Source organism: Pelodiscus sinensis, chromosome 8, assembly GCF_052426305.1.
Source record: "Pelodiscus sinensis isolate ZL-2025 chromosome 8, ASM5242630v1, whole genome shotgun sequence".
Lineage (NCBI taxonomy): Eukaryota > Metazoa > Chordata > Testudines > Trionychidae > Pelodiscus > Pelodiscus sinensis.
The window spans coordinates 74,634,221-74,659,689 of record NC_143059.1 but is presented as its reverse complement, the minus strand read 5'-3'; the positions used below and the strand labels follow the sequence as shown (position 1 = coordinate 74,659,689).

The 25,469-nt window shown below is 66.9% G+C and overlaps 1 protein-coding gene across 2 annotated transcripts in view; it reads left to right on the top strand.

Moving 5' to 3' along the window:
* Nucleotides 1–25,469, top strand: part of HPSE2 (heparanase 2 (inactive)) — a 176,206-nt gene that overhangs the window by 131,543 nt on the left and 19,194 nt on the right. For both annotated transcript variants that reach the window (XR_012905505.2, XM_075934461.2), the window contains exons 7-9: nucleotides 1,061–1,154; nucleotides 9,074–9,180; nucleotides 11,287–11,401. Coding sequence is in view for 1 of the 2 variants with exons in the window: in XM_075934461.2 (XP_075790576.1) it covers nucleotides 1,061–1,154; nucleotides 9,074–9,180; nucleotides 11,287–11,401 (316 nt within the window). In the remaining variant the exon portion in view is untranslated. The remainder of the gene's footprint in view (nucleotides 1–1,060; nucleotides 1,155–9,073; nucleotides 9,181–11,286; nucleotides 11,402–25,469) is intronic.

The following is a 25,469-nucleotide window of genomic DNA, read 5'->3' as shown; positions in this document are numbered from 1 at the left end:
CCTGCCGCCGCACAGGCCGACCCCCGGGCCCCAGCTGGTCCCTGTGCGGCGTTGCCGTTGGGCACTCCCATTGCAGGGCATGAAATTGACCCGGGGCCTCCCGTCTGCCGGGCGCGGCTGGGCTGTCCGTGTGCGTCGCTTGGCACGGGCTCTCTTCATGGGGGACTGGCACAAAGTCCTTCCGGCCGCCTCTCTCCACTGCTTCCTGCAGGCTCTCAGGCCCCAGGGCACACAGCTTGCCAGGCTGTCCCTGGGCGTGGGCTGGCAGCCCTGGATTCCTCGGAGGGGGAGGGCAGAGAGCGCTGCCCATCTGGCCTGCCCCTGGGCATTGGCTCTGTGTGCGCTGGCGGCTCTTCCCCTTGAGGACAGGTCGGGGGCAGCCTGGGTGCTGCCCGGCCTCCTCGCCCCACACGCTGCTCCGCTCCAGTAGCTCAGCATTGCTCCCGCGAGGCCTGTGTGCTCCGCGGCGCAGGCCTTGTCACCTGGCCAGCTGAGAAGCGGGAACAGGCGTGTGCAAGTTCCCAGGGCTCTGCGGGGGGCAGAGCTGCTGGCCAGAGTGCTCGCTGAGGCGCGGTGGGATGCGCGGTGTGGCCGTTCCTCGCACCGTGCGCCAGTGGTATTACCCGGAGCCCTCTCGTGGGGCGTCTGTTTGCTGGGACACTTGGGAGGTTCCCTGCAAAAAGTCCCTTGCAAGAGCCGACTCTCCCGCTGGTTTTGCCCAGAAAAGGGACTTTTTGCCCTCGAAATGGCAAGTGTAGCCCTGCCCTCGGCGTTCCAAAGGGCAGCGAGCCAGCCCCGGGATTTCTGCTGCCGCTCGCTCCCTGCCCTGCGGCACGTCCCATCCCTGACCGGGAGCCCGGCTGCAGACGTGGCCGGGGTCAGTGCGTGGGAGAGGGAGGGGGCAGGTGCCATCCCAGGCTAGGGACTCTCCCCATCCCTGAGCACCCGAGTGATCCGGTGTGGCCACGCAGAAGCCCCGAGGCTGAGGTGAGGGACACAGTTACTGCCTGCTCCTGGCTCTCGTGCCCGTCTGATTCTTGCCCTCTTACTCTCGTTCCAGTTACTACATTGATGGCCGAGTGGCCAAAGTGACGGACTTCCTGAAAACGCGCCTGCTAGACACGCTGTCTGACCAGATCAGGAAAATCCAGAAAGTGCGTGAGTGCGAGGGGCGGCGGGGGCGAGGGGCGGCGGGCCCTGCTTGGGCACGTTCCGCAGTGGGCCTGGCTGGGGGACACGGGACTCGCTCTTGGCTGCCACGTTTTCAGCTGCCCGGCCCCTGGCTGTCCTGGGAAGCCCCTGGGCAGGTAAAAGGGGCCGTGAGCCAAGCCAGGTGGCTCACAAGTGGGAGTGGCCAGGTGTGGCACGTGGGGGGAGCCCTGCCCAGGGACGCAGGCGGGAACACGGCACATGGGGCTGGGCTCGGGTGCCGGGCGCTGCCCGGAGAGTGCCCTTGGGGTGGAGCTGTCGGAACGGCGATGGGCGAGTCCCTGGGAGCGGGTGCTGCGCTCAGCAGGCCCCTGCATGTCGGGGGGTGGTCCCTCCAGGGTGGGGAAGGTGCCTGGCTTATAGGCTGCCCTGTGGACTCAGACGCTCGGGGGCTCCCCTTCCGCTCTCCCATGTGACCGCAGGCCAGGCCGGCTGTGCCCCGCTCCAGCATCAGCCCCTGATGGTCAGGACCCCTCCGAGTCCAACCTGCAGGGCCTGGCGACGTCTCCCTGGCCTGGACCCTCTGCCCGGGGCCCCTTTCTCCCCAGGCGCTCTCTGCACTCAGCTGCCGGTCACTGCTGGCGTCTGCTCCCCGGCTCCATCCCCACAACTCCATGCTCTGGCTCAGCCCTGGCTCCCCGTCGCTGCGGCTGGTCCGCGCTGCCCCGGCTCTCCCTCCTGTGGCTCATGGCGCTGCTCTGCCTCCGGCCTGGCCCTGCCTTGTGGGCTGCTCCTCTGGCCCTGGCTGCTGTCCCCTTAACTCTGCCCTACTCTGGCTCAAGCAGCCCTCGCTCACACGAAGGACGGGCCCCCTGGCTCCCCCATTGGCCTGCCCGCCCTGTCAGTCAGCACGACCTGGAGTGTTGGCCTCTCTCCATTGGCCCTGGTCTCAGGATCCGGGTGTGACAGACCAGGCCAGGTCTGGGCACAGCTGAGGGCATCTGCTCAGAGTGAATTGCTCAAACTCGGGGCTCCTTACAGCCCCAGACTGGAGACCAGTCCCACCGAGCGCGTCAGCTGCCTGCCTGGCCAGCCAGAAGCCTCACGAGCAAAACCCCTTGGACACCCCAGCTCTCCCCGTGCCCCAATCAGCCCTGCCCCTAACACAGGTGAGGGGTTTTAGAACCCGATCTCACCTCCCCCAAACGGGATCGGCCAGGCCCAAGAAACCAGCCACAGGTCCCAGGTCAGTTGACACTCTGGATCTTGCCCAGAAACCACGCTGAGCCAAACCTTTCGAATCTACAATCGAACGGTTTATTACTAAAGGAAAGAAAAGCCTGAGAGTGAGGCTGTTAAAGGATCCTACAGGACATGCCTCGACTCTCCCAGTTCTCCATGCAGGCTCTAGCAGAGATGTTACAGCTGCTGGCTGAAAAGTCTCTGGTTACATCCTATGTCAGGACGGGTCCACGGTTCTTCCCGGCTCGTGGTTCCCTGCGAGGCTGCATCGGGGATCAAGAGCTGAGCTGAAGACCAAAATGGAGGCTGCCACATGGCGTTTTATATCCATCCTGGCACCCTCCTGGCCATAGGTCACATGGTGCATCGCCCGCCCCTTGTGTCCCCAGTCAGTCACCTCCCCGAGGTGTGTCCTGGCACCTAGAGATCCCCTGTCCCCTCGCTAACTAGCACAGCCACCGGCTGAGCATTCCCTGCCCCTTGCTCAGCCGCAGACGGAACTGTCCAGCCTGCCCCAGAGTCCGTGTTCACGGCTCCGCACACAGATCTCATGCCAGTGCACGAACAGCAGACACAGAATCAGCAGCGCAGAAGCGTCGTTTGGCACCTCCCGTGGCCCCCTTGGGATACACTTTGGGGCAACCCCCCGGCTGCAGCCGCGATCTGGCTGCTCCCCTTAAAATCCAGTGACGTGACACCTGCTTTCTCTTCAGAAGCTCCACTTCCTTTTGGTGATGCCACAGGCCTGGAGGGCTGGCCCTTGTGCCCTTCCACTGGCACCCGGCCGGTGCGTCGGAGAGTTTGGCAGGGCCAATCTGGGAGAGGCCGGGCCGAGTGTTGGCAGGCACCTCCGTCTGTGTGGGGCAGGCGGCTGAGATGACGTCGCTAGGGGGCCGTGTGTTAAGAACAGCCAGAGGGGCCCGACCAAGGCCTGTCTCACCCAGTGTCCTGCCTGCCGACGGGCCAGTGCCACGTGCCCCAGAGGGAGGGAACAGAACAGGGACTCGTCCAGCGATCCCTCCCCTGTCGCCCATTCCCAGCCTCTGACCAGCCCTGCCTCGCTTGCCTCATGGCCGCTGATGGACCTAACCTCAATGGATTCATCTAGTTCTTTTCTGAACCCTGTGAAATTCTTGGTCTTCACCACATCCTCTAGCGAGGAGTTCCACAGGTTGACTGTGTGCTGCGTGTTCTCTGGGGCTGGGCCGCAGGGCTTCTGCCACTTCAGCCCCTTGGCCCCTGCTCTGAATATGGGGGTGCCCCGTTGCTGGCGTGTCCGGTACCACACGGGGACTGGCCACAGCGCTTGCTTCCTTAATGCTCTGCAGTGTGGCTGAGGGTTACTCTCCCTGGCACCCAGCAGCTTGCCCGCTCCGCTCCGCTGCAGCATGAGCCGTCATGGGGAGTGGGCGCAGAGTCCTGGGGGTCGCACGGCCTCCGTCTCGGGAAGCTGGGGGGCTGCTGGGCCGGGGGTGGGGGTCCCGTGGGAATTCCAGCGCAGCTGAGAGCCGGGCTGCAGCCTCCCTGGGAGCGTGTGCATCCTGCCTGCTGCTTGGTGCAGCTGGGCTCAGGCGCTCCCTGTTTTATTGCTTCCTCTCTGCTCAGGAAGGTGCTGGGCTTAGCTAATTGCAGGCAGAAAGCCAGCCCCGCTGGGCCTTCCGTCAGGGGCTGCCTCTCTGCTGGCGCCCGGAGCCGCTTCCTGGGGTCGCCCTCTGTGACGTAGTGGGGGTACCTGGCTGGTTTCTATGCTGCTGGCTCTGGGGGAACCCCCACTGGCTGCCGTGGGTACCACGACCCAGCAAAACAGGATGAGTCACTATGCAAACCAGTGGCCAGACACCCCCCATGGAGAGGAACAAAGGAAGGTGGAATGCTGCCCTGGCTGGGGGGCAGGGCTGGAAGTTAGTGAGTTGGTTGCTGGCTGTCGGAGGGCATGGAGGAGAGCCTAGGAGAAGGGGCTGGAGTTTAGGGGCCCAGTCTCCCCCATCTCAAGGGGGCCTGAGGCATCCTAGCCCAGTTCCTGTGACCAGATTACATCTGTGCTGCGCTGTGCTGGAGGAGCAATAAACCACCCTCAATTCCACTGGCTGGTGCAGTCTGTTTGTGCCATTTCGGGGTGCAGGAGACGGGGAACCCCCAACGCGCCGTCACACTGGTGTCAGAAGTGGGATGCACTGCACCCCGTGGATGGAGCTTCCAGCGGCAAGCGACAAGGTGCAGTAGAAGCAAGAGCCCTGGAGCCAGGCGAGCTGGAGACAGAGCGAAGCGGTTCCTGGGAATCATGGGGCGCTGCAGCACTAGACTGGTGAGTCTGCACCGAGGGGCCCAGCGGGCAGATGGCCTACGCCCGACTCTTGAAGGCAGAGCTGGTGGGGCTGTGCAGAGAGAGGGGCTTGCCTGTGCAGAAAGCAACCAAGGCCCAGCTGATTGCCCAGCTGGAAGATAATGACCAGCCACAGGGCCAGGATCTTGTCCCCAGGGGAAGCAGCCAGACCCCCCCTGAGAGTGTGTCAGGCTCAGAGAGGGGGAGGAGCGCTGGAACCCAACGGAGAGATGAGACAGCGTCTCCCGGGAGGCCTGCAAGCCGTAGCCCATCTAGGGCAGGGGCCAGCCCAGCGGAGCTGCGGCGCCTGGAGATCCAGCTGCGGATCAGGGAATTGGAAGTACAGGACAGAGAGAAGGAGCGCCAGGACCGAGAGAGGGAGCGCCAAGATCGAGAGAAGGAGCGCCAAGATCGAGAGAGGCAGCGGCAGCATGAGCTGGCCATGGCAGAGCGGAGAACCGGCGGGGCACCGGCTGCGCCAAGTGCGGATGGGCCCCAGGGTCCCAGGACTGCCAGACGCTTGGAGAGGCTCGTGGTGGCCCAACTGAAGGACATGGGTGACATAGACGGGTTCCTCAGTGCCTTTGAGAGGGCCTGTGGACTGCAACGGGTCCCCCCAGCTGACTGGCTGCAGGAGCTCATCCCCGCACTGAACCAGGAGGCGGCCGGAGTGCTCAGCCAGCTGGAGGACCTACAGCCAGGGATTACAACCGAGTCAAGGAGGCCCTGCTGCACAAGTTCGGGCTGACCCCCGAGATGTACAGGAAGAAGTTCCGGGGGGTACAGTAAGGGCCACGGGAGACCTATGTGGACCTGGCCTCCCGCCTGGCGCAATACTGCCGCAAGTGGGTGTCTGGAGTCGGAGCCCAGACCGCAGAGGAGCTGCTCAAGCTGGTCATGATGGAGCAGTTCTATGAAGCGTGCCCACCCAAACTGAGGCTGTGGCTCAAGGACCGGAGACCAGAGAACCCCCAGGAGGCCGGGAGACTGGCGGATGAGTTCACGGAGAGCCGGTCCGGGTGTGAACGGGAGTCCCGGAGAGAGAGGGAACCGCGCAGAGACCGGATCTCGGCTGAGCGACGGAGGGAGTCAACTACGGGGCGAGACCAAGGAACAGGTCGTCTGCGCCCCAGAGAACCAGCCAGGGCCTGGACAGAGACAGCCCAAAGCCTAACTTGCCATCGCTGTGGGCAAAAAGGCCACAAGAGGGCTCAGTGCACCAGGTCCCAGGACCGGGGACTTTCCAGGGTTAACTGGCTGGGGCGGGGGGAAGGGCAGGCTGCCCCAGAGGCAGGGGCTGGCAGGCAAACCTCAGCTCAGAGAGAGGGGAAGGATGCTCAGTGCACCTCCCCTGGGAGGTCTGATTCTCAGGAGGCGGATTTCTCCGTGTACCGGGTGGGGGCAGGACGGCCCCTGCGGAGCGAGTGCCTCATACCCCTGGAGGTGGATGGTAGGAAGGTGACGGGCTTCTGGGACACAGGGGCGGAGGTGACTCTGGCCCGATCCGACATAGTGGCCCCGGAGCGGATACTACCCCACGCGCAGCTGACCCTGAAGGGCATAGACGGGTCCCCGTTTAAGGTGCCTGTAGCCAGGGTGCATCTGAAATGGGGGGCTAAGGAGGGCCTCAAGGAAGTGGGGGTGCACCCGCACTTGCCCACCGAGGTGCTGATGGGGAATGACCTAGAGGAATGGCCCCATGAATCCCAGCGGGCTCTAGTCACTACCCGGAGCCAGAGGCAGCGGGGGGCTGACAACGTGGGTCCAGGGAAGGACTCCTGGCAGCGTCCTCAGGGTCCCATCCCAGTGGACACGGGGTCCAGCCAGGCTGGGACTCCGGACCTAGGCAGAGGTGGGGGACAGGTCCCGATCCCTGCCTCAGCAGCTGAATTCCAGGCTGAGGTGCAGGCAGACCCCTCCTTGCAGAGGCTGAGGGACCAGGCTGGCCTCCATGCAGCTCAGCCCCGGGGGAGAGGTGGCCAGGAGAGATTCCTGCGGGAGCGTGGGCTCCTGTTCCGTGAGTGGCTCCCCCCCAGGAAGGCGAGGGCATGGAGGGTAGAGCGGCAGCTGGTCGTCCCCCGAAAGTATCGCCTCAAGCTGCTGTATTTGGCCCACGATTCCCCCGTTGGGGGCCACCGGGGGATCCGGAGCACCCGGCTGAAGCTGCTCCAGCACTTCTATTGGCCGGGAATCTTTACAGCCGTGCAGTGGTACTGCCGGTCCTGTGACTCCTGCCAGAGGGGCGGGAAGGCCCAAGACAGGAGGAAAGCGGCTTGGGGGTCTCTACCCCAGATAGACCCTCTGGGCTTGCTGAGAGAGTTATGGGAGGGGAAGTCCTCCCTGGATGGAGCATCGGGGGTGGAAGCCGCCCTGGCTGTCCAGAGAAGGCTCGCTGGGCTCATGGCCCCGGCCCGAGAGACCCTGGCCAGAGATCAAGGCCAGCGGAAGGGTGGGTGTGACCCCCGAGGACAGGCCTGTGCCAGTCGCCCTGGAGCGGGGCGGCGAGTGGACAGAGGGAAGCCAGCTCATGTGGGGCCTCGCCACGGCCGGCCCGAGTCAAGGGGAGCACCCATGTCCCCAGGGCGGGTTCCCACGCAGAGGACCCGAACTTCCCTAGGTCACGAGCGGAGTGACCCTGCTCAGTTCGCTCTCGGAGGGGGGAGAACTGTGACGTAGTGGGGGTACCTGGCTGGTTTCTATGCTGCTGGCTCTGGGGGAACCCCCACTGGCTGCCGTGGGTACCACGACCCAGCAAAACAGGATGAGTCACTATGCAAACCAGTGGCCAGACACCCCCCATGGAGAGGAACAAAGGAAGGTGGAATGCTGCCTTGGCTGGGGGGCAGGGCTGGAAGTTAGTGAGTTGGTTGCTAGCTGTCGGAGGGCATGGAGGAGAGCCTAGGAGAAGGGGCTGGAGTTTAGGGGCCCAGTCTCCCCCATCTCAAGGGGGCCTGAGGCATCCTAGCCCAGTTCCTGTGACCAGATTACATCTGTGCTGCGCTGTGCTGGAGGAGCAATAAACCACCCTCAATTCCACTGGCTGGTGCAGTCTGTTTGTGCCATTTCGGGGTGCAGGAGACGGGGAACCCCCAACGCGCCGTCACACCCTCCGCGAATGCTCTGGGGCCTGGCGCTGGCCCGCGTCCCCTCTGCACAGCGCCGGGCTGGGCGCAGGAAGGTCAGTGCCTGAAACGCCAGCACATCTCCCGTCGCCCAGGCGCGCTGGCCCAGGCCGGGGGGCTGCTCCGGCTCCGCCCTTGAGGCCCCCAGGCCGCTCCCCCCGGGCCATCGCTCTGGCTTCCTTCCCTGGTCCTGCTGCGCCTTTGGGTCACGCATGGTCCGGACGCTCCCTTTCTGGGGCACTGACGCGTGGGCCCCTGCGCTCCCGCGCCTGCCAACGGGCACCCTGTGGGATCCGGCGCCTGCCGGGGCTGTGACGTGCCCTGTGTGCCCGTTCCTGGCACCTCGGTAGTAACTCCGCTGCCGCCCTGTCCTGGCTCGCTGGCGCCAGGGCGAGGGCGCTCAGGGGAGAGGTTAGCGCCCGAGGGCCACCCTGGCATTGGGCTCAGGGCCCCACACACAGGGCCCTGGCCTCTCTGCAGCCTGCTGCACGGCTTTGAGGGGCCGGCGCAGGCCCATTCTCGGTGGCCGTACCAGCCCTTCCACTTGCCTTGGGCTCTGGCCAGGGTCTCTCTGGCCGGGCCCATGAGCCCAGCGAGCCTTCCCTGGAAAGCCAGGACGTCCCCCACCCCCGACGCTCCATCCAGGGAGGCCTCCCCCTCCCATAACTCTCTCGGCAAGCCCGGGGGGCCTCCCCCATCTGCACCACGGTTCGGTCGGGGAGAACCTGGCTCTTTGAGCGTTGCCGGGCGTGTGGCTCTCGCCCTCCTGCCCACGGGTGGGGCCTTGCCCGTCGGGCGGCGACGGACGGGCAGGCAGGGGGGTTGTCCCATCACCCGACGGGGACAGCCCGAGGCCGGAGGAGCGCTGCTGAGGTCTCCCCAGGGCTGTGCAGGGCCGGGCACAGCATGAGCGGGACCCAGCCTGGTGGGGCGGCATCTGGCTGCAGCAGGCTGCCAGGCCCGTGGGCTGGGATCTCTCTGGGCACAGATCTAGCAGAGGCCTGCGGAGCTGGGGAAAGCGCTCTGCAGCTGGGGGCAGGGGTCCCTGAGAGCCCTCGGGGCTGGAAAGTGCAGCTGCTCTGCCTGCTGGCCCTGCCCCAAATCAGCCGCTCTCTGGTGTCTGGCACATTTGCACCTGTGGCCTGGCCGCTGGCTGGGCCTGGCGCTGGTCCGGTGCCCGGCGGCGGGACGCCTGCGCGGAGGGACGGGCTGACGGCTGCGCTCTGTCTCGGGACAGGTGGTGAATACCTACGCGCCGGGGAAGAAGATCTGGCTGGAAGGCATCGGAGCCACCTCGGCTGGAGGCACGAACAACCTCTCCGATTCCTACGCCGCTGGGTTCCTGTGAGTCGGGCTGGGGGCAGGGGAACGCCCTGGGCCGCGGTCTGCAGCTGGGAGCACCCTTGCTCCGTGGGCTCCCCGCTGCTGGTCGGCTCTGGGCCTGGCTGCGCCCGGCAAGCAGGGCCAGGCTCAGAGCAGCCCTCGGAGACGCCTGGCCCCTCCTCTGGCCCCGCTCCTGCATGGAAATGGGAAAGGGGGGCCCAGCAGGCACCTGCCACCCCCAGAAAGCCACGCGTGGGACTGATGGAACCAATCCAGTTCCCGGGCCTGTCTGGCCACAGAGGGTCTGTCTACACTAGCCCCCTCGTTCGAACTAGGGTGGTAATGTAGGCAACCGGAGCTGCAAATGAAGCACGAGGAGTAACAGTAGTTCGGAATAGGAAGCCTAGTCTGAACTACCTAGTCCGTGCCGCGTGGAGCCGCGTGGAGCCGCGGGCACAGAGTCTGCACTAACAGGGATTTTAAAATGGCGGCGCCCGGCAACATGCAAATGAACCCCCGGGAAATTCAAATCCCGGGCTTCATTTGCAACTCCGGTTGCCTACATTAACCACCCTCGTTCGAACTAGGGGGGTAGTGTGGACAGACCCAGAGAGACCTGCTCACGCCCTCTCCCCGCCACGGCTCTGGCTCCGGGAGCCCGGGCCGTCGCTGCTTCCCAGCAGTGTGTGGTGTCTTGCCCCAGTGCTGCTGGCCGAGCTGCCTGTGTGACGAGGGTTTTCCGAACGCGTGCCAGGGCGTGTGCATGGCGTGTGCGGCCCGGGGAGAGGAGGCTTTGCCAGGACCGGCCGGGCTGAGGGCAGGCTGTGTAGGCCGGCCGGGGTGCAGCAGGGACGAGGGTGCAGGGTGCGTGGAGGCGTCCCCAGGCTCTGCTGGTGGAGCCATGCCCAGGCACAAAGGATGCGCGTAGGGTGAGGTGCAGCGAGGTGCCTGTGTGTGCTGGGCAGGGGCAGGCTGTGGCGGGGCGGGGCAGGGTGGGGCGGACTGTGGCGGGGCGGGGCTGGGGCGGGGCGGGGCAGGGCAGGGCGGGGCAGACTTTGGCTGGGTGGGGCGGCTGGCCGGGCGGGGCGGGCTCGGGGCGGGGCGGGGCAGGGCGGGCTGTGGTTGAGCGGAGCGCGGGGCGGGGCGGGGCGGGCTGGCGGGGCGGGGCCGCCGGGGCGGGGCTGGGGCGGGGCGGGGCGGGGCAGGGCGGGCTGTGGTTGAGCGGAGCGCGGCTGACCGGGGCGGGGCGGGGCGGGGCAGGGCGGGCTGTGGTTGAGCGGAGCGCGGCTGACCGGGCGGGGTGGGGCGGGCTGTGGCGGGGCGGGGCAGGGCGGGGCGGGGCCGGGCGGGGCGCGGCTCGGGCGGGGGGGCTGGGCGGGGCCAGGGCGGGCTGTGGCGGGGCGGGGCGGGGCGGGGCAGGGCGGGCTGTGGTTGAGCGGAGCGCGGCTGACCGGCCGGGGCGGGGCGGGCTGTGGCGGGGCGGGGCGGGGCGGGGCAGGGCGGGCTGTGGTTGAGCGGAGCGCGGCTGACCGGGCGGGCTGTGGCGGGGCGGGGCGGGGGGCGGGGCGGGGCGGGGCGGGGCAGGGCGGGCTGTGGTTGAGCGGAGCGCGGCTGACCGGGCGGGGTGGGGCGGGCTGTGGCGGGGAGGCCCTCGGCCGCCCTCTGCCCCTCGGCCCCTCGGCCGCCCACTGCCCTCTGCCCCTCGGCTGCCCTCTGCCCCTCGGCCCCTCGGCCGCCCACTGCCCTCTGCCCCTCGGCCGCCCTCTGCCCCTCGGCCCCTCGGCCGCCCTCTGCCCCTCAGCCGCCCTCTGCCCCTCAGCCGCCCTCTGCCCCTCAGCCGCCCTCTGCCCCTCGGCCGCCCTCTGCCCCTCAGCCGCCCTCTGCCCCTCAGCCGCCCTCTGCCCCTCGGCCGCCCTCTGCCCCTCGGCCCCTCGGCCGCCCACTGCCCTCTGCCCCTCGGCTGCCCTCTGCCCCTCGGCCCCTCGGCCGCCCACTGCCCTCTGCCCCTCGGCCGCCCTCTGCCCCTCGGCCGCCCTCTGCCCCTCGGCTGCCCTCTGCCCCTCGGCCCCTCGGCCGCCCACTGCCCTCTGCCCCTCGGCCGCCCACTGACCCTCTTCCCCTCCCCAGGTGGCTGAACACGCTGGGCCTGCTGGCCAGCCAGGGCATCGAGGTGGCGATGCGGCTCTCGCTCTTTGATCATGGGCACAGTCACCTGGTGGACCAGAACTTTAACCCTTTGCCGGTAGGTGTGCGCGGAGGCTCCTGCCCGGTCCGACTGTCCGTCCGCCCGACACGCTCACACTCGCACACAGACACGCGGGCTCTGATTTACCTCCTCGGCCCTTTGAAGTGCGGGGGGCTCTCTCCCCTTGCCTGTTGCCAGTTAGTAAATCAGAGGGAGACGTTCTTGTCGTCTGGGCCCTTGACCCGTTTCACAGGCGCTTGGCTTCACCACAAAAACAACCCTGAGTGCAGTTGCGAATCCACTTCGCCTTGTGGCCTGTTTGAACTCCGCTGGCAAAGGAATTTTCCCAGATCGGTTCCTTTCAGTGCTAATAGGAGACATTAGTTCATGTCAGACACCACATGTTGAAAGCAGATGGGGCGGCTCTACCTCTGGAGCTGGAAGGATCCCGGCGGAACCCGGGCCCAAGAGCCGTCGCGCTGAGGCTGCTGGCTACCCGGGGGCCCTGGCGGGCAGAGCGAGGGGCGGGCCGAGGAGGTACCCAGGCTGTGCGGGACGGGAGATGGAGCTGTACACACGCAGGCTCAGCGTGAGACGTGACCAGCTCTCCGGAGGGCACCGGGCCCACGGGATCGGGGCTGGGCTCAGGGCCTGGCTTTAGATGTACAGAAACGAAGGCAAAAGCCATTGGCAGCTTCCCCCGGCAGAGCGGCTCCCAGCGGCCCCTCTGCAGCTCTCCAAGGCCCCGCCCGCCGCGCGCCGGGAAAGGCCCCGTGTGAAGTGCTCTGCGCGGGGCAGGCTTTCCTTTCATCTCCTTTCAGGCCAATAAATTCTGCACCTTGTAAGTGGAGAGCTTGGTGGAGCCGTGCGGGCGCTGTCTCCGCGGGAAGGAATTTACAAGGCTGGCCGGGGACCACTCTGGCCCGGGGAATGTGGCGCGCAGACCTGGGGGGCAGAGCCGGGCCCGGCCAGCAAAGCCTGGGGGTCGCGCTTCGTGGCAAGCCGGGCCAGTCAGTGTGGGCACAGCGCCTCCCAAGCTGCCCAGGGCCGCGTCTCCCCGCTCGGCAGCCCCTGGGGCACCCGGGAGGCTGGGCTTTCCATTCTCCCCGTGGGGGGAGCGCAGAGCGAGCCCTAAGCAGCGGGGAGCGCGGTCCCTTGCGGGCCTGGTCTTCCCTGGGCTCCTGGCTCCGGGACCCGCCCTGGCCTGATCCCCGAGTCGGGCTCCGCGTCGTCCAGCCTTCTTTCCCAGAGGAATGAATCTGGATCCAGGGCTCCTCCGCAGAGCCAGGGCCCCTGGCCAAGCCGCCGCACCTCCCTGCAGTGAGGTGTGAAGGGTGATCCGGAGAGCATGGCATTGCCGGCATGCTTACCAGGGTAGCCAGTGTCCAGCCTGGCCAGAAACACGCTCCCGTGGGGCAGCGGGGGAATCCCTGGCCAGCCGGAGCAGCCCCCCCCCGTGGTGCAGCGGGGGGATCCCTGGCCAGCCGGAGCAGCCCCCCCCCGTGGTGCAGTGGGGGGACCCCTGGCCAGCCGGCCAGAGCAGCCTTCCCCCCCCCCCATGATGCAGCGGGGGGATCCCTGGCCAGCCGGAGCAGCCCCCCCCGTGGTGCAGCGGGGGGATCCCTGGCCAGCCGGAGCAGCCCCCCCCCGTGGTGCAGCGGGGGGATCCCTGGCCAGCCGGAGCAGCCCCCCCCCCGTGGTGCAGCGGGGGGATCCCTGGCCAGCCGGCCAGAGCAGCCTTCCCCCCCCCATGATGCAGTGGGGGGATTCCTGGCCAGCCGGAGCAGCCCCCCCCCCCGTGGTGCAGCGGGGGGATCCCTGGCCAGCCGGCCAGAGCAGCCTTCCCCCCCCCATGATGCAGTGGGGGGATTCCTGGCCAGCCGGAGCAGCCCCCCCTCCCATGGTGCAGCGGGGGGATCCCAGCCGGCTGGAGCAGCCCCCCCTCCCATGGTGCAGCGGGGGTCCGAGCCCAGCCGGCCGGAGCAGGCCCCCACACACACCATGCCGCAGGTGGGCGCTGTCCCCGTCCCGCTGGCGCTCCGTGCCGCATGCCGCCTCACACCACAGGGCACTGCCGCAGCAGGCACCGGACCCGAGACACCTGGCGTTTACCCAGCGAACGGCTCACGTGGGATTTCGTCCCAGGCCTTAGGACGCTTCTCCCGCCCAGAGCTTTGCGCTGGGGGTAGCCATGGGGGCGGGGCGGGGCTGGAAGGACCCGCTGTGGCGGTTCCGTGCGCCCAGGGCAGGCGCCACAGGACTGAAGCCGGGGCTGCTCGCGGCTGCAGGGGCCCGAACGCGGGTTTATTGCCATTTTAGCGCCGCTTCTTGGCCCAAAGTCGGTGAGCAGCCTCCCCGGTGTCCCCGCCGAGTCCCTCGTGCCCGGCTTCAGCACTGACTGTCCCCGTCCCCTGCCCGTGCGCCCCGCCCCCGCCCCCAGCGCGCCGGGCAGGTGCCGATTGCGAGCGGCTGGAGAGCTGCTCTTTTCCCGTGGGAGCGGCCAGCCGGATGAAAGCAGCCCAGTGTGTCTGGGCCCGGCGCGGGGCTGTGAAAGGCAATCCCCCGCGGCCGGACAAAGGCTTTTCCACACGCAGCCTTTGTGCCACCGGCGGCTGCTGAGAGACGCGCAGCATCAGCTGCAGGATCACTCACTGCAGAGGAGCCGGCCAGGCCCTGGATTGGGCTCCGGGGCGGGCTGAATGCAGGCACCCCTCGGCCCCTGCTCCCTGCTCCTCTGACGCGCCAGACCCCGGGGACGCGAGCCAGGCTGGGCGGGCAGCTGTCTGTGTTCAGCCCGCCCCTCGCCCCACAGCCCGGCCACTCCACGCGCCCCTGCCCCACGGCCTGACTGCACCGCACACCTGTCTTGGCCCGGCCGCACCTCCCCATCGCCCCACAGCCCAGCCGCTCCACAGGCCCCTGCCCCACAGCCTGACTGCACCGCTGTGACGGACCGGGCCGTGTCCGGGCACAGCTGAGGGCGTCCACTCAGGGCGAATTGCTCAACTTTGGGGCTCCTTACAGTCCCCAGACTGGTGACCTCTCCAAACAGGCCACACACCAGTCCCACAGAGCACTTCAGCAGCCTGCCTGAAGCCTCCCGAGCAAAACCCCTTCGACACCCCAGCAATATCCGTGCCCCAGATGGCCCCGGGCCTATACACGGGTGGGGGGTCCTAGCACCCAATCCCACCTACCCCGAACAAGTTCTGTCCGGTTCCAAGAAACCAGCCACAGATCCCTGGTCAATTTACCCTCCGGACCTTACCCACAAATCACGCTGGGCCAATCCTTTAGAATCTACCATCTAAAGGTTTATTATTACAATAAAGAAAGGCATGAGAGTAAGTTTGTTAAAGGATAGTACATTACATGCATCGAATCTCCCAGTTTTTGATGCAGGCTCTAGGGGTCTGTCTACACTACCCCGCTAGTTCGAACTAGGGTGGTCAATGTAGTCATATGAACTTGCAAATGAAGCCCGGGATTTGAATTTCCCGGGCTTCATTTGCATGTTGTCGGGTGCCGCCATTTTTAAATGTGGAACGAGGTGTACAGATAGTTCGGAATAGGAAGCCTAGTCCGAACTACCTAGTTCGTGCCGCGTGTAGCCGCGGGCACGGAGTCCGCACTAGCGGACATTTAAAAATGGCGGCGCCCAGCAACATGCAAATGAAGCCCGGGAAATTCAAATCCCGGGCTTCATTTGCAAGTTCGTATGACTACATTAACCACCCTAGTTCGAACTGGGGGGTAGTGTAGACAGACCCTAGCAGACATGTTACAGCTGCTGTCTTAAAAGTCCTTGTTGCACATCCTAGATCAGGATGGGCCCACAGGTCTTCCTGGCTCTTCGATCCCTGCACTGCTGCCTCTGGGATGAAGTGCTGAGCTGAGAACAAGATGGAGTCGACCACATGGCCTCTTTATCCCTCCTTCCTGGCCTCTTCTTGACTGCAGCAGGTCACCTGGCCAGCGGCCAATCCCTGCTGGCAGCCCTCAGGTGTCCGCCCTCATGCTTTAGGTGTGTCCTTGGCCCATCGAGTGCCATTGTCCCATGGGGCCCCGCTAATTAGCATGTCCATAGGCCGAGCTCTGCCCAATGCTCAGCCACACGCAGGGAAATATTCAGTTTCCACACAGATTACAGATTCCTACCTACACACACAGACATTATACAATCACATGAACAGCGTACACAGGATCAGCAGACAGTGAGCTCCTATTCAACACCCCACATGGCCCCCTTTTATACCATTGTTGGGGCCAGCACCCCCACCTATGGGTGCAGCCATGATCTGGCTGCTTCCCTCAAATTCGGTCACGTGACAACCGTGCACCTGTGTCGGCCCAGCTGCACCGCACCTCCCCATCGCCCCACAGCCCAGCCTCTCCACGTGCCCCTGCCCCACGGCCTGATTGCACCGCGCATCCGTCCCTCGGCCCGGCCGCACCGCACCTCCCCATCGCCCCACAACCCAGCCTCTCCACGTGCCCCTGCCCCACGGCCTGATTGCACCGCGCATCCGTCCCTCGGCCCAGCTGCACCGCACCTCCCCATCGCCCCACAGCCCAGCCTCTCCACGTGCCCCTGCCCCACGGCCTGATTGCACCGCGCATCCGTCCCTCGGCCCGGCCGCACCGCACCTCCCTATCGCCCCACAGCCCGGCTGCTCCACATCCTGCTGATCAGCAAGAACCGGCAGCCAGCTCTGGCACAGGGACCCGGCAGAGCGCACGTACCGGTCCCCTTGTGCGCAAGCCGGGGCACTGTGCAGCTAAGCCAGCGAGGAGGGGCTCTTGCGTGGGCCTGGCAAAGAACCCGGCTCCTTCCCTGGCCTGCTTGCTGTGGGGCGTCAGTGTGTGGGAGCTGCCCTCTGCCCCCCGCTCAGTATTTCTCCAGATCCCGCTGTTGGCTCAGCGCTTCCGGTTCACCTACAGTCGTAGAACCCTAGAACTGGCAGGGCCCTCGTGAGGCTTCACGTCCTGTCCCTGCCCTCACCAAGGACCAAGCACCGTGGCCCATCCCTGGCAGGTGTCTGTCCAACCTGCTCTTCAGTGTCTCCAGGGATGGTGTTACCCGCACACATTTCTCTCTCCCTTCCACACTGTAGGGACACACCCACCTTTACCCAGTTCCTAGGGCTCAAGGTGCAACCCTGTGAATTTACACACTCACCCTCACCCCATTCCTAGGGCTCCGGCGTAACTTCCTGCGGGTTGGCAGGATCTTTAGCCACCGAAAGAGCCTCACACAGGAATGTCCTGATCCTCTATTGATTGACAATTCCCAAACAAGCAGAACACACACGCTAAGCACACGGTGTCCTGCTCACCAAGCCTGGTACAGGCGACTTCCCCTGTCGGCCAGGCAGGTCAGTCTCTCTGGATCTAGCTGCCGCACGTCACGGTCATGCTGGAGAGTCCTGGCAGCTCTGGTCTTAGCTGGGTCTCAGAGGCGAGTTCGTCTTCCCCCTTCTTCTTGGGATTCCTTGTCTCTCTTTGGTCTTCCAGCCTTTTGTTTCCTTCCTTCTGCTTCTGTGACTTTTTGGACCCCAGTTTATACAGTGAAACCTGAGTCCTGCTTCGCTAGACCGTAACCAATTCGTTTAGTATAATTTTACTAACCAATCATACCAAAATTACCTAACCAATCAGACCCCCCCCCCATTGATTTACACCTCGCAAAATGAATCATCCAGCAGACAGGAACGGTTCCGATCACACAGACAGACAATAGGCCAGTGCAGTGACAATGCTCATAGTGCGATTCCACAACCTCAGCTGGGAGAAGCAGGATGGTGCGACTTCCGTTTTCTTCACCCACCTTGAGATCTTTCGTTATCCGGGGACAGCGGGGGGCAAAACCCCTTCTCAGCTTGGGGTGACTCTTCCTTAATACAGTGTAGATAGACTGTGAGGATGTGGCTCCGGGCTGCTGCTCTTCAGTCCGGCTGCAGAAGGCGGCTTTGGTTCAGCCTAGCACATGGCTACAGAAAACCCACCCGGCTACGCTGGGGATCCCACGACCCCCCAGCAGTGGGTTCCAGTGTCTCACCCCCGACAGGCAGGAAGTTTTTCCGAATGTCCAGCCCCAACCTCCCTGGCTGCCCCTGAAGCACAAAGGGCTGGAGGCGGCTGCTCCCAGGATGGGGGCGGAAGCTGCCTTTGCCCCACCCCTCAGACTCCGGGGCTGGGCAGAAAACAAGTCACCCGGGCTGCAGTCTGGCCTGGGAATCTCCCAGCCTGGGGTGTCTGGTGCTGGGCTGCTGGGGCCCTGGCCCGGGAAGCGCTGAGGAGGGGGCTTAGCACCTGCGAGCAGGCCCGGGAGCGACGCGGCTCTGGGATGCGCGACTGGCGGGGGAAGGGCGGGGGCAGGGACATGCAGCGTGACACACGCGGGGCAGGGGCTGCAGAGCCCCGAGCCGTCTCCCAGCGCCTGCGTCTCGGAGCAGGGTCTGGGGCCCCGTCGGGGCCCATAGGTCAGGGCAGCCCCGGCCCCCCGCAGCACGTCAGGGCGGCCAGGCGGCGCCTGCTCTGGAGCGGGGGGTCGGCTTGTCCCAGACAGTGCAGGCTCGCTCTGAAGCGGCCAGACAGGCGCGCGGCCGCTGCGGTTCACGCTTCTACAGACCGGCCCTGAGCCGTGGGCAGGCGGCTCTGCTGAGCGTGTCGGGCGGGGCCGGGCCCTTTTAAACAGCGTTAGGGCCCCGCGCCCTGCCCCTTAGCATCCCGGGGCCGGCAGAGCCCTCAGGAGGCCAAGCCCAGCCCAACTCAACCATCCCCGCCAGGGTCTGTCCAGCCGGGACTGAGCCACCCCAGGGATGGAGACTCCCCCCAGGGACCCGGCCCAGTGCTTCCCCGCCCGCCAGGGGAACCGTTTGTCCTAATGTGCAGCCTAGACACCCCCCCCCGCAACGTGAGCCCTTTGCTCCTGGCTCTGCCACCTGCCCCCCTGAGAACAGCCTCTCGCCAGCCTCTCTGGAGCCCCTGCAGGGAGCTGACGGCTGCTCTCTGCAGGGCAGCCCAGGAACCTGCTGCTGGCGGGGCCCTGGCCTCCAGACTCCCCTGCTGTCAGGGTTTTCCTCGCACCCACAGCTCCTCTCACCTGGCCTCAGGCCTTGGCTCGCCCCCCCGGGGCCGGGCTGCTCCCTGGCAAAGCTCTGTGTAACTCGGGGCGGCAGGGCCCTCAGGCATCGCCACGGCCGCCCACAGCCCCGGCAAGCTGGCGCTGAAACGTGGCCCGACCTCTCCGGCTCACCATGGCCGTAGCACGCTCCGCCCAGGCCGGACTGCACGTCGGAGACCCGTCTGTCAGAGCAGACACGCTGCTTTTCCTCCCGCCGCTGGCACGCGCCGCAGGGCGGGCCGGGGGACCGGGGCGGGGCAGACCCTGCTCTCCTGGCTGCGGAGAAGGAGCTAGCGAGGTTCTTCCAATGGCTCCGCAGGGCCAGGACTGGGAGTCCTTGGGGCCTCAGGCAGTAGAAGGCTGAAGCCAAGACAACAGGGACGCTGGGGAGAGAGGCTGCCCAAGGCCAGACTCCCCGCGCCTCACGTGGCCAGGCGGTGCCTTGGCTCCCTGCGGGAAGGACCATCGCTTTGGGGCTGCCAGGAGGAGCATGCCAGCTGCTGGTGCGTCTCCTGAAGGCCCTCGCCCCTTAGGCCGTCGTCAGAACCAACGTCTGCGGCCCATTTGAGCCCAGAGCTTTCTCCAGCAGGGCTAAGCTGGCTAAAGAGTCCAGCTTGTCAGCGTCCCCACTGGATCCAGCTCTGGACCGTTCTTTCTGTCCGGGCTCCAAAGGCACCATGGCGGAAGAAGGCAGATGGCCTGTGACAGAACCTAGAGCCGGGGGGCTGCCCCAGACGCCTGGCTTCCCGGGCAGATGGCCAGGGGGGAGCCAGCCACGCTCAGCTGGCCGTGCACCACACAAACGCTCTGGCCCTCTGACTGACGCTGCCCGGCGGTTGTCGCTCAACCCCATCATTTTGGGGTTCAGCTTTGAAGACCAGAGGCACGGAGCTGGGTAACTGACCAGATCTGGCACTCTCCTGACGTGTGGGGCTGGCTCCTCCCACTGCGCTGGCTCTGGGGTCACCCTCGGATCGGAAGGTGGTTTCACCGCGGCAGAGGAAGGGAGCGCCTCCCTCAGTTCCCCATTCGGCTGCCTCTTCGCCTGGGAGGAGAGCAGAGGAGATTTAGCCTTTCTCCAGCTCTGTTTCTCCTGGGACTGGCTCCAACGGGGACTCCAGGCAGCCCATTTCTACGCCCCGGCCTCACTGCTGTCTCTGGCGAGGCCCGGGGTCCGCATCCCCAGCCAGCGTTCCTCTCTGACGTCCCCAGCACCTTCCCATCCCACCCCAGGGCCTCGCGGGTCCTTCGGTCCTAGCCCTCGATGTTTGATTAGCTAAAGGCCCAGAGGCTGACCTGGCCTGGGACGCTGCAGAGAGCTCCTCTCCCACGGGCTCAGATGGACGCAGGCTTGGCCCATGTCTCACCTGCTGAACTCATCCTGTTGCTTTGCTTAGTCCCCTCCTGCAAATCGTTTGCAGCCTCCTGCCCTGGTGACTCGCCTGGCACCCACGTCGAACCCGCCTTCCGTGGCTCAGCTGGAAACCCCCCACTGGCATCTGCAGGCGTGGCCCTGCCTGTAGGGTATCTGCAGGCGTGGCCCCCCTGCCCTGGTGACTCGCCCACATCGAACCCGCCTTCCGTGGCTCAGCTGGAAACCCCCCACTGGCATCTGCAGGCGTGGCCCTGCCTGTAGGGTATCTGCAGGCGTGGCCCTCCTCCCCTGGTGACTCGCCCACATCGAACCCGCCTTCCATGGCTCAGCTGGAAACCCCCCACTGGCATCTGCAGGCGTGGCCCTGCCTGTAGGGTATCTGCAGGCGTGGCCCCCCTGCCCTGGTGACTCGCCCACATCGAACCCGCCTTCCGTGGCTCAGCTGGAAACCCCCCACTGGCATCTGCAGGCGTGGCCCTGCCTGTAGGGTATCTGCAGGCGTGGCCCCCCTGCCCTGGTGACTCGCCCACATCGAACCCGCCTTCCATGGCTCAGCTGGAAACCCCCCACTGGCATCTGCAGGCGTGGCCCTGCCTGTAGGGTATCTGCAGGCGTGGCCCCCCTGCCCTGGTGACTCGCCCACATCGAACCCGCCTTCCGTGGCTCAGCTGGAAACCCCCCACTGGCATCTGCAGGCGTGGCCCTGCCTGTAGGGTATCTACAGGCGTGGCCCCCCTGCCCTGGTGACTCACCTATGTCAAACCCGCCTTCTGTGGCTCAGCTGGAAACCTCCCTTGTGGTATCTGCAGGCGTGGCCCTGCCTCCAGGACCCAGATTTCATTGCCCAGAAGGGAGGGTCCCTGCAGCCGCCTCGGCCTGTCTGGGCGACCCCTGCTCCCTGCCAGCCCCCGTCACCCGTGCCTAATGCAGTGGTGCCAGCGGCTGCAGGCACAGACAGAGGTGCGGTCTGGCCCATTCGACCCCTGCTGCTGGAGAGGAAAGGCCCCCGCCCGAGGGGAAGAGCTTTCTGCCCCTCTAGGTGCCGGTTTCCAGCTCCATCCACAAGAAGGGGCCCGAAGGGTTTGCCGGGGCGGGAGGGGGCTCCTGGTTTCATGGACGGACAAAGCACAGCCCTGCCGCAGTGCGCTGGTGGCTGCAGCCCCTTGGGGCGCGTGGCTGGGTTGGCCCCATGGGCTGCGGAAACCAGGGTGGATCCTCTTCAAGGCCGATGAACTATTAGAACAATTGCAGGAATTCAATCGCCTGTGTGATGACTGGGTCTGTAACCCTGGGGCTCCGTGGCTCTCAGCACCCCCTCCTCACTGTTCCAGCGCCCCTGCACCCCGGTGTCCGACCCACGGCCCTTCTTGTCTCAGGGAGCTCTCTCCTGACATCTCATGGTGAGCTGCGGGAAAGGACCTCTGGAGCAAGCTACATTTGCATAGTCCCGCCCAGGAGCAAGCTACATTTGCATAGACCCACCCACTGTGGCCAGGTAGCCAGCAGAGGGGCGGGTTTTGCCTGAGCCCCATGAGGCTGTTGGGCTCCTGGCGACTGGTCGTTTCGGTGTGGGGGGGTGGGGAGATGCCAAGTCCAGAGCCAGTTCAGACCTGGCGGCGTGGCCACGTCACTGTCCCCTCAGCGACCAGGCGCGGCTGCCCGGCCCCGGCGCAGACCCTGCTTCTGCCTCGGCTCGGCAGCGGAAATCTCTGACCCCGGGCTGGGCGGCGGGGGAAAGGGGAGGAGCCACCGGAATCCCGGGGGTGGGCGGAGCCTGGGGACGCGGCGTGGCGGCTGGTGGCAGCAGCGATGGGTGAGCGGTGGCAGCGGAAGGGGGGCAGCCAGCAGGCCGGTCGGTGGCTGCTCAGACCATCCCCTAGCCTGCGGCGTGGCCTTGCGCACTCCGGCCGACCTGTCTGACCTGGGCCCAGGGTCTGGCACTGAGGCGGGCTGCTCCTGAGGCCTGCCGCCCGCGCCCTGCTGCCTGGCGCGTCCGCGCGTTCTCCCCGGCCTGGATGCTGGGCACGCCGAGGCCAGGCTCGCTCGCTGCAGCAGCACGGCGGGGGCCTTTGTCCATCTGCCAGCCTGGGCCAGCCGGTCGGACCCCCGCAGGCCTGTGCCCATCCGCCCGGGGCATAGCCCTCAGCCCCAGCCCTGCCCGAGACATGGGCTCTTGGGTGGGGGGAACCTGACCTCCCCTTCAGCCTCTGCTCCTTGTGCTCCCGAGTGCCGAGTGCCGGGCAGGATCCACCCAGAGGGGGGCTGAAGGGAGGCTCCATCCCTAGAGGTGTTTAAGTCTCGGCTTGACACAGCCCTGGCCGGGTTGATTTAGTTGGGATTGGTCCTGCCTAGAGCAGGGGGCTGGACTTGATGCCTTCTGAGGTCTCTTCCAGCTCTATGACTTTGAGGGCCTGGTCCCAGCAGGGGGTCTGAGTGGGGTCACAGCCCTGGCCCTGGGCAGCGTGCTCCGTAGCTCCTTTAGCCAGTCAGGCCGTCGGCGGGACGGCTCCGCTCTGAGAGCTGCTCTGCAGACACCGGCGCTGCTCAGCCCTGTCCAGGTGCCGGTTTCACAGCTGCCATGCTGCTCGTCCGCCCCCCGGCGCGCTGAGCAGGGGACTCGGGCGTGCGCAGAGGCGGCAGGGCTGGCCTGTTGTGTAAACAGAACGACACGGGTTAGAAAGTCGTCTAGGTTATTTGTCTCCCGTCTATCTCGTCAAACTGCTTCCAGCTGGCTCAGCAATGCAGCGGGGATGGGATAAATTAGCGGCGCTCTCCGTGCCTGCTCTTGCGAAATCTCGCTGGGCAGTGGCACCGCCGCGCTGCCTTACACGCCATCCTGCTGGGGAATTCGACGGGGCCGCCCCCGCCCGGCGTCTCAGGCGAGCCGCTTGTGTCTGCCCCGCAGCGCGGTGCCGGCCCTCTGGCCTGGGCTGCCGGTCGGTGGCGGGTCGGGTCACTGGCCTCTCCCTGCGCTGCCAGCCCGGCTTCCCAGAGCCCCTGGCAGAGGACAGGAAGGTGCCGCGGGCCAGCGGTGGCCAGACCACGCGGAGCACCTGCGGGGGCCCGTGGGAAGCATCCGTGGCCAGGTGCCAGCCGGCGGCAGAGCGCCCGCGCAGGTGGGCACGTGGCGTCATCTTGAAGAGCTCTCGTCCCCACTCGTGTGAGCAGCGCAGGGCTGGGCCAGACCTCGTCCCAGGCAGGCGAGCTGGCCGGGCCGCGCCGTGACGTGTGCCCCGAGAAGGGGGATCCGGTCTCCCTCCGTCTAGGCAGGCCTGTCACCCGCTAGCCGACGTGCTGGGGACTGGCTCTCGCTGCAGCGTCACCCTCCCCGTGCGCACAGGCCCCAGGCAGCCGCAGCTCTCGGGGAGGGCTCGGGTTGGAAACACGCTCCCTGCGAATCTCCCTGGAGCCGTGGCGTGAGGCTGGGGCTCAGCCGCCTGCAGCCCGCCCTGTTCGCAAAGGCAAAGGCCAGGCACCGGCCTCGGTTCGTTGGCTCGGGCGGCTCCAGACTTTGCCCACCCTGCTCCCGAGCTGCAGAGAGCAGAAAGCCCAGCCTGGAGAAACGCCCGTCTCATGCCTCTCTCGGCGCTGGGCTCACGCTGCCCGTAACATGCCTCCCAGTGCCTGTCCCTGGGCTTCTTCAGCCCTTCCCAGCAGAGCTGCTGCTGGCCCGGGTCCGTGGGGCAGCTAGAGCAGCCCTGCTCCTGCCACGGGGCCCAGGAGACATGCTCCGGCCTGGAGCAAGCTGGCCCCCAGCCCTGCCCCAGTGGCCCCAGGCTGGGGCTGTCGTGACTGGAGACATGGGCAGTGTCTCTCTAAGGAGCGTGGCCCGGGGGCCCGGTGTGGCCCCTCCGCGCTGGGCTTTAGCGGGTCCCCGGGCTGCGCTGCACCTCCGGAGTGCCCGCCAGACGCCCCGGCAGCAGAGCTTTCATCGCGGCGGGAGCCGGGACCCCGGCGGGAGATTTACAGCAGCCCTGGCCTGTCAAAGCGCCAGCAGATTTACAGATAACAGAGCATCTTGCAGGCTCCCTGTGCAGGCCCAGGCAGGCGGGGCCCTCTCCACCCCTCTTCTGGCCAGACGGCTGCTCCCCCAGCAGCCCTCCTCAGGCCCAGCCGGCCATGCCGCCCACAGGGCCTGCCTGGGCACGGCCTCGCGGGCCTCCCCATCCTGCTGCCCGCGGGTTCAGCCCATGCTGCGTGCTCAGGAGACACCAGCAGGCTGCCCCCAGGCAGGAGCGGGGGGTGCGGGTGACACTGGCAGGCTGTCCCTGGACAGGAGCGGGGGGTGCGGGTGACACTGGCAGGCTGTCCCTGGACAGGAGCGGGGGGTGCGGGTGACACTGGCAGGCTGTCCCCGGACAGGAGCGGGGGGTGCGGGTGACACTGGCAGGCTGCCCCCGGGCAGGAGCGGGGGGTGCGGGTGACACTGGCAGGCTGCCCCCGGGCAGGAGCGGGGGGTGCGGGTGACACTGGCAGGCTGTCCCCGGGCAGGAGCGGGGGGTGCGGGTGACACTGGCAGGCTGCCCCTGGACAGGAGCGGAGGGTGTGGGTGACACTGGCAGGCTGCCCCCGGGCCGGAGCGGGGGGTGCGGGTGACACTGGCAGGCTGCCCCTGGACAGGAGCGGAGGGTGTGGGTGACACTGGCAGGCTGCCCCCGGGCCGGAGCGGGGGGTGCGGGTGACACTGGCAGGCTGCCCCCGGGCAGGAGCGGGGGGTGCGGGTGACACCAGCAGGCTGCCCCTGGACAGGAGCGGAGGGTGCGGGTGACACTGGCAGGCTGCCCCCGGGCCGGAGCGGGGGGTGCGGGTGACACTGGCAGGCTGCCCCCGGGCAGGAGCGGGGGGTGCGGGTGACACTGGCAGGCTGCCCCCGGACAGGAGCGGGGGGTGCGGGTGACACTGGCAGGCTGCCCCCGGGCAGGAGCGGGGGGTGCGGGTGACACTGGCAGGCTGCCCCCGGGCAGGAGCGGGGGGTGTGGGTGACACTGGCAGGCTGTCCCCGGGCAGGAGCGGTGGGGTGCGGGTGACACTGGCAGGCTGTCCCCGGGCAGGAGCGGTGGGGTGCGGGTGACACTGGCAGGCTGTCCCCGGGCAGGAGCGGGGGGTGTGGGTGACACTGGCAGGCTGTCCCCGGGCAGGAGCGGTGGGGTGCGGGTGACACTGGCAGGCTGTCCCCGGGCAGGAGCGGTGGGGTGCGGGTGACACTGGCAGGCTGTCCCCTGGCAGTAGCGGGGGGTGTGGGTGACACTGGCAGGCTGCCCCTGGACAGGAGCAGGGGGTGCGGGTGACACTGGCAGGCTGTCCCTGGACAGGAGCGGGGGGTGCGGGTGACACTGGCAGGCTGTCCCCGGGCAGGAGCGGGGGGTGCGGGTGACACTGGCAGGCTGTCCCCGGGCAGGAGCGGGGGGTGTGGGTGACACTGGCAGGCTGCCCCTGGACAGGAGCGGGGGGTGCGGGTGACACTGGCAGGCTGTCCCTGGACAGGAGCTGTAGCGTGTGGTCAGGGGGCTGCCACTCAGCTTTGCCCTGGCTCTGGTAGCAGCTGGCGTATGGCACAGCAAGTGCCTAGCGGTGCCGCTGGAGCTGCCTGCAGTGGGGTATGAGCCCCGAGCCCTGCACTCAGT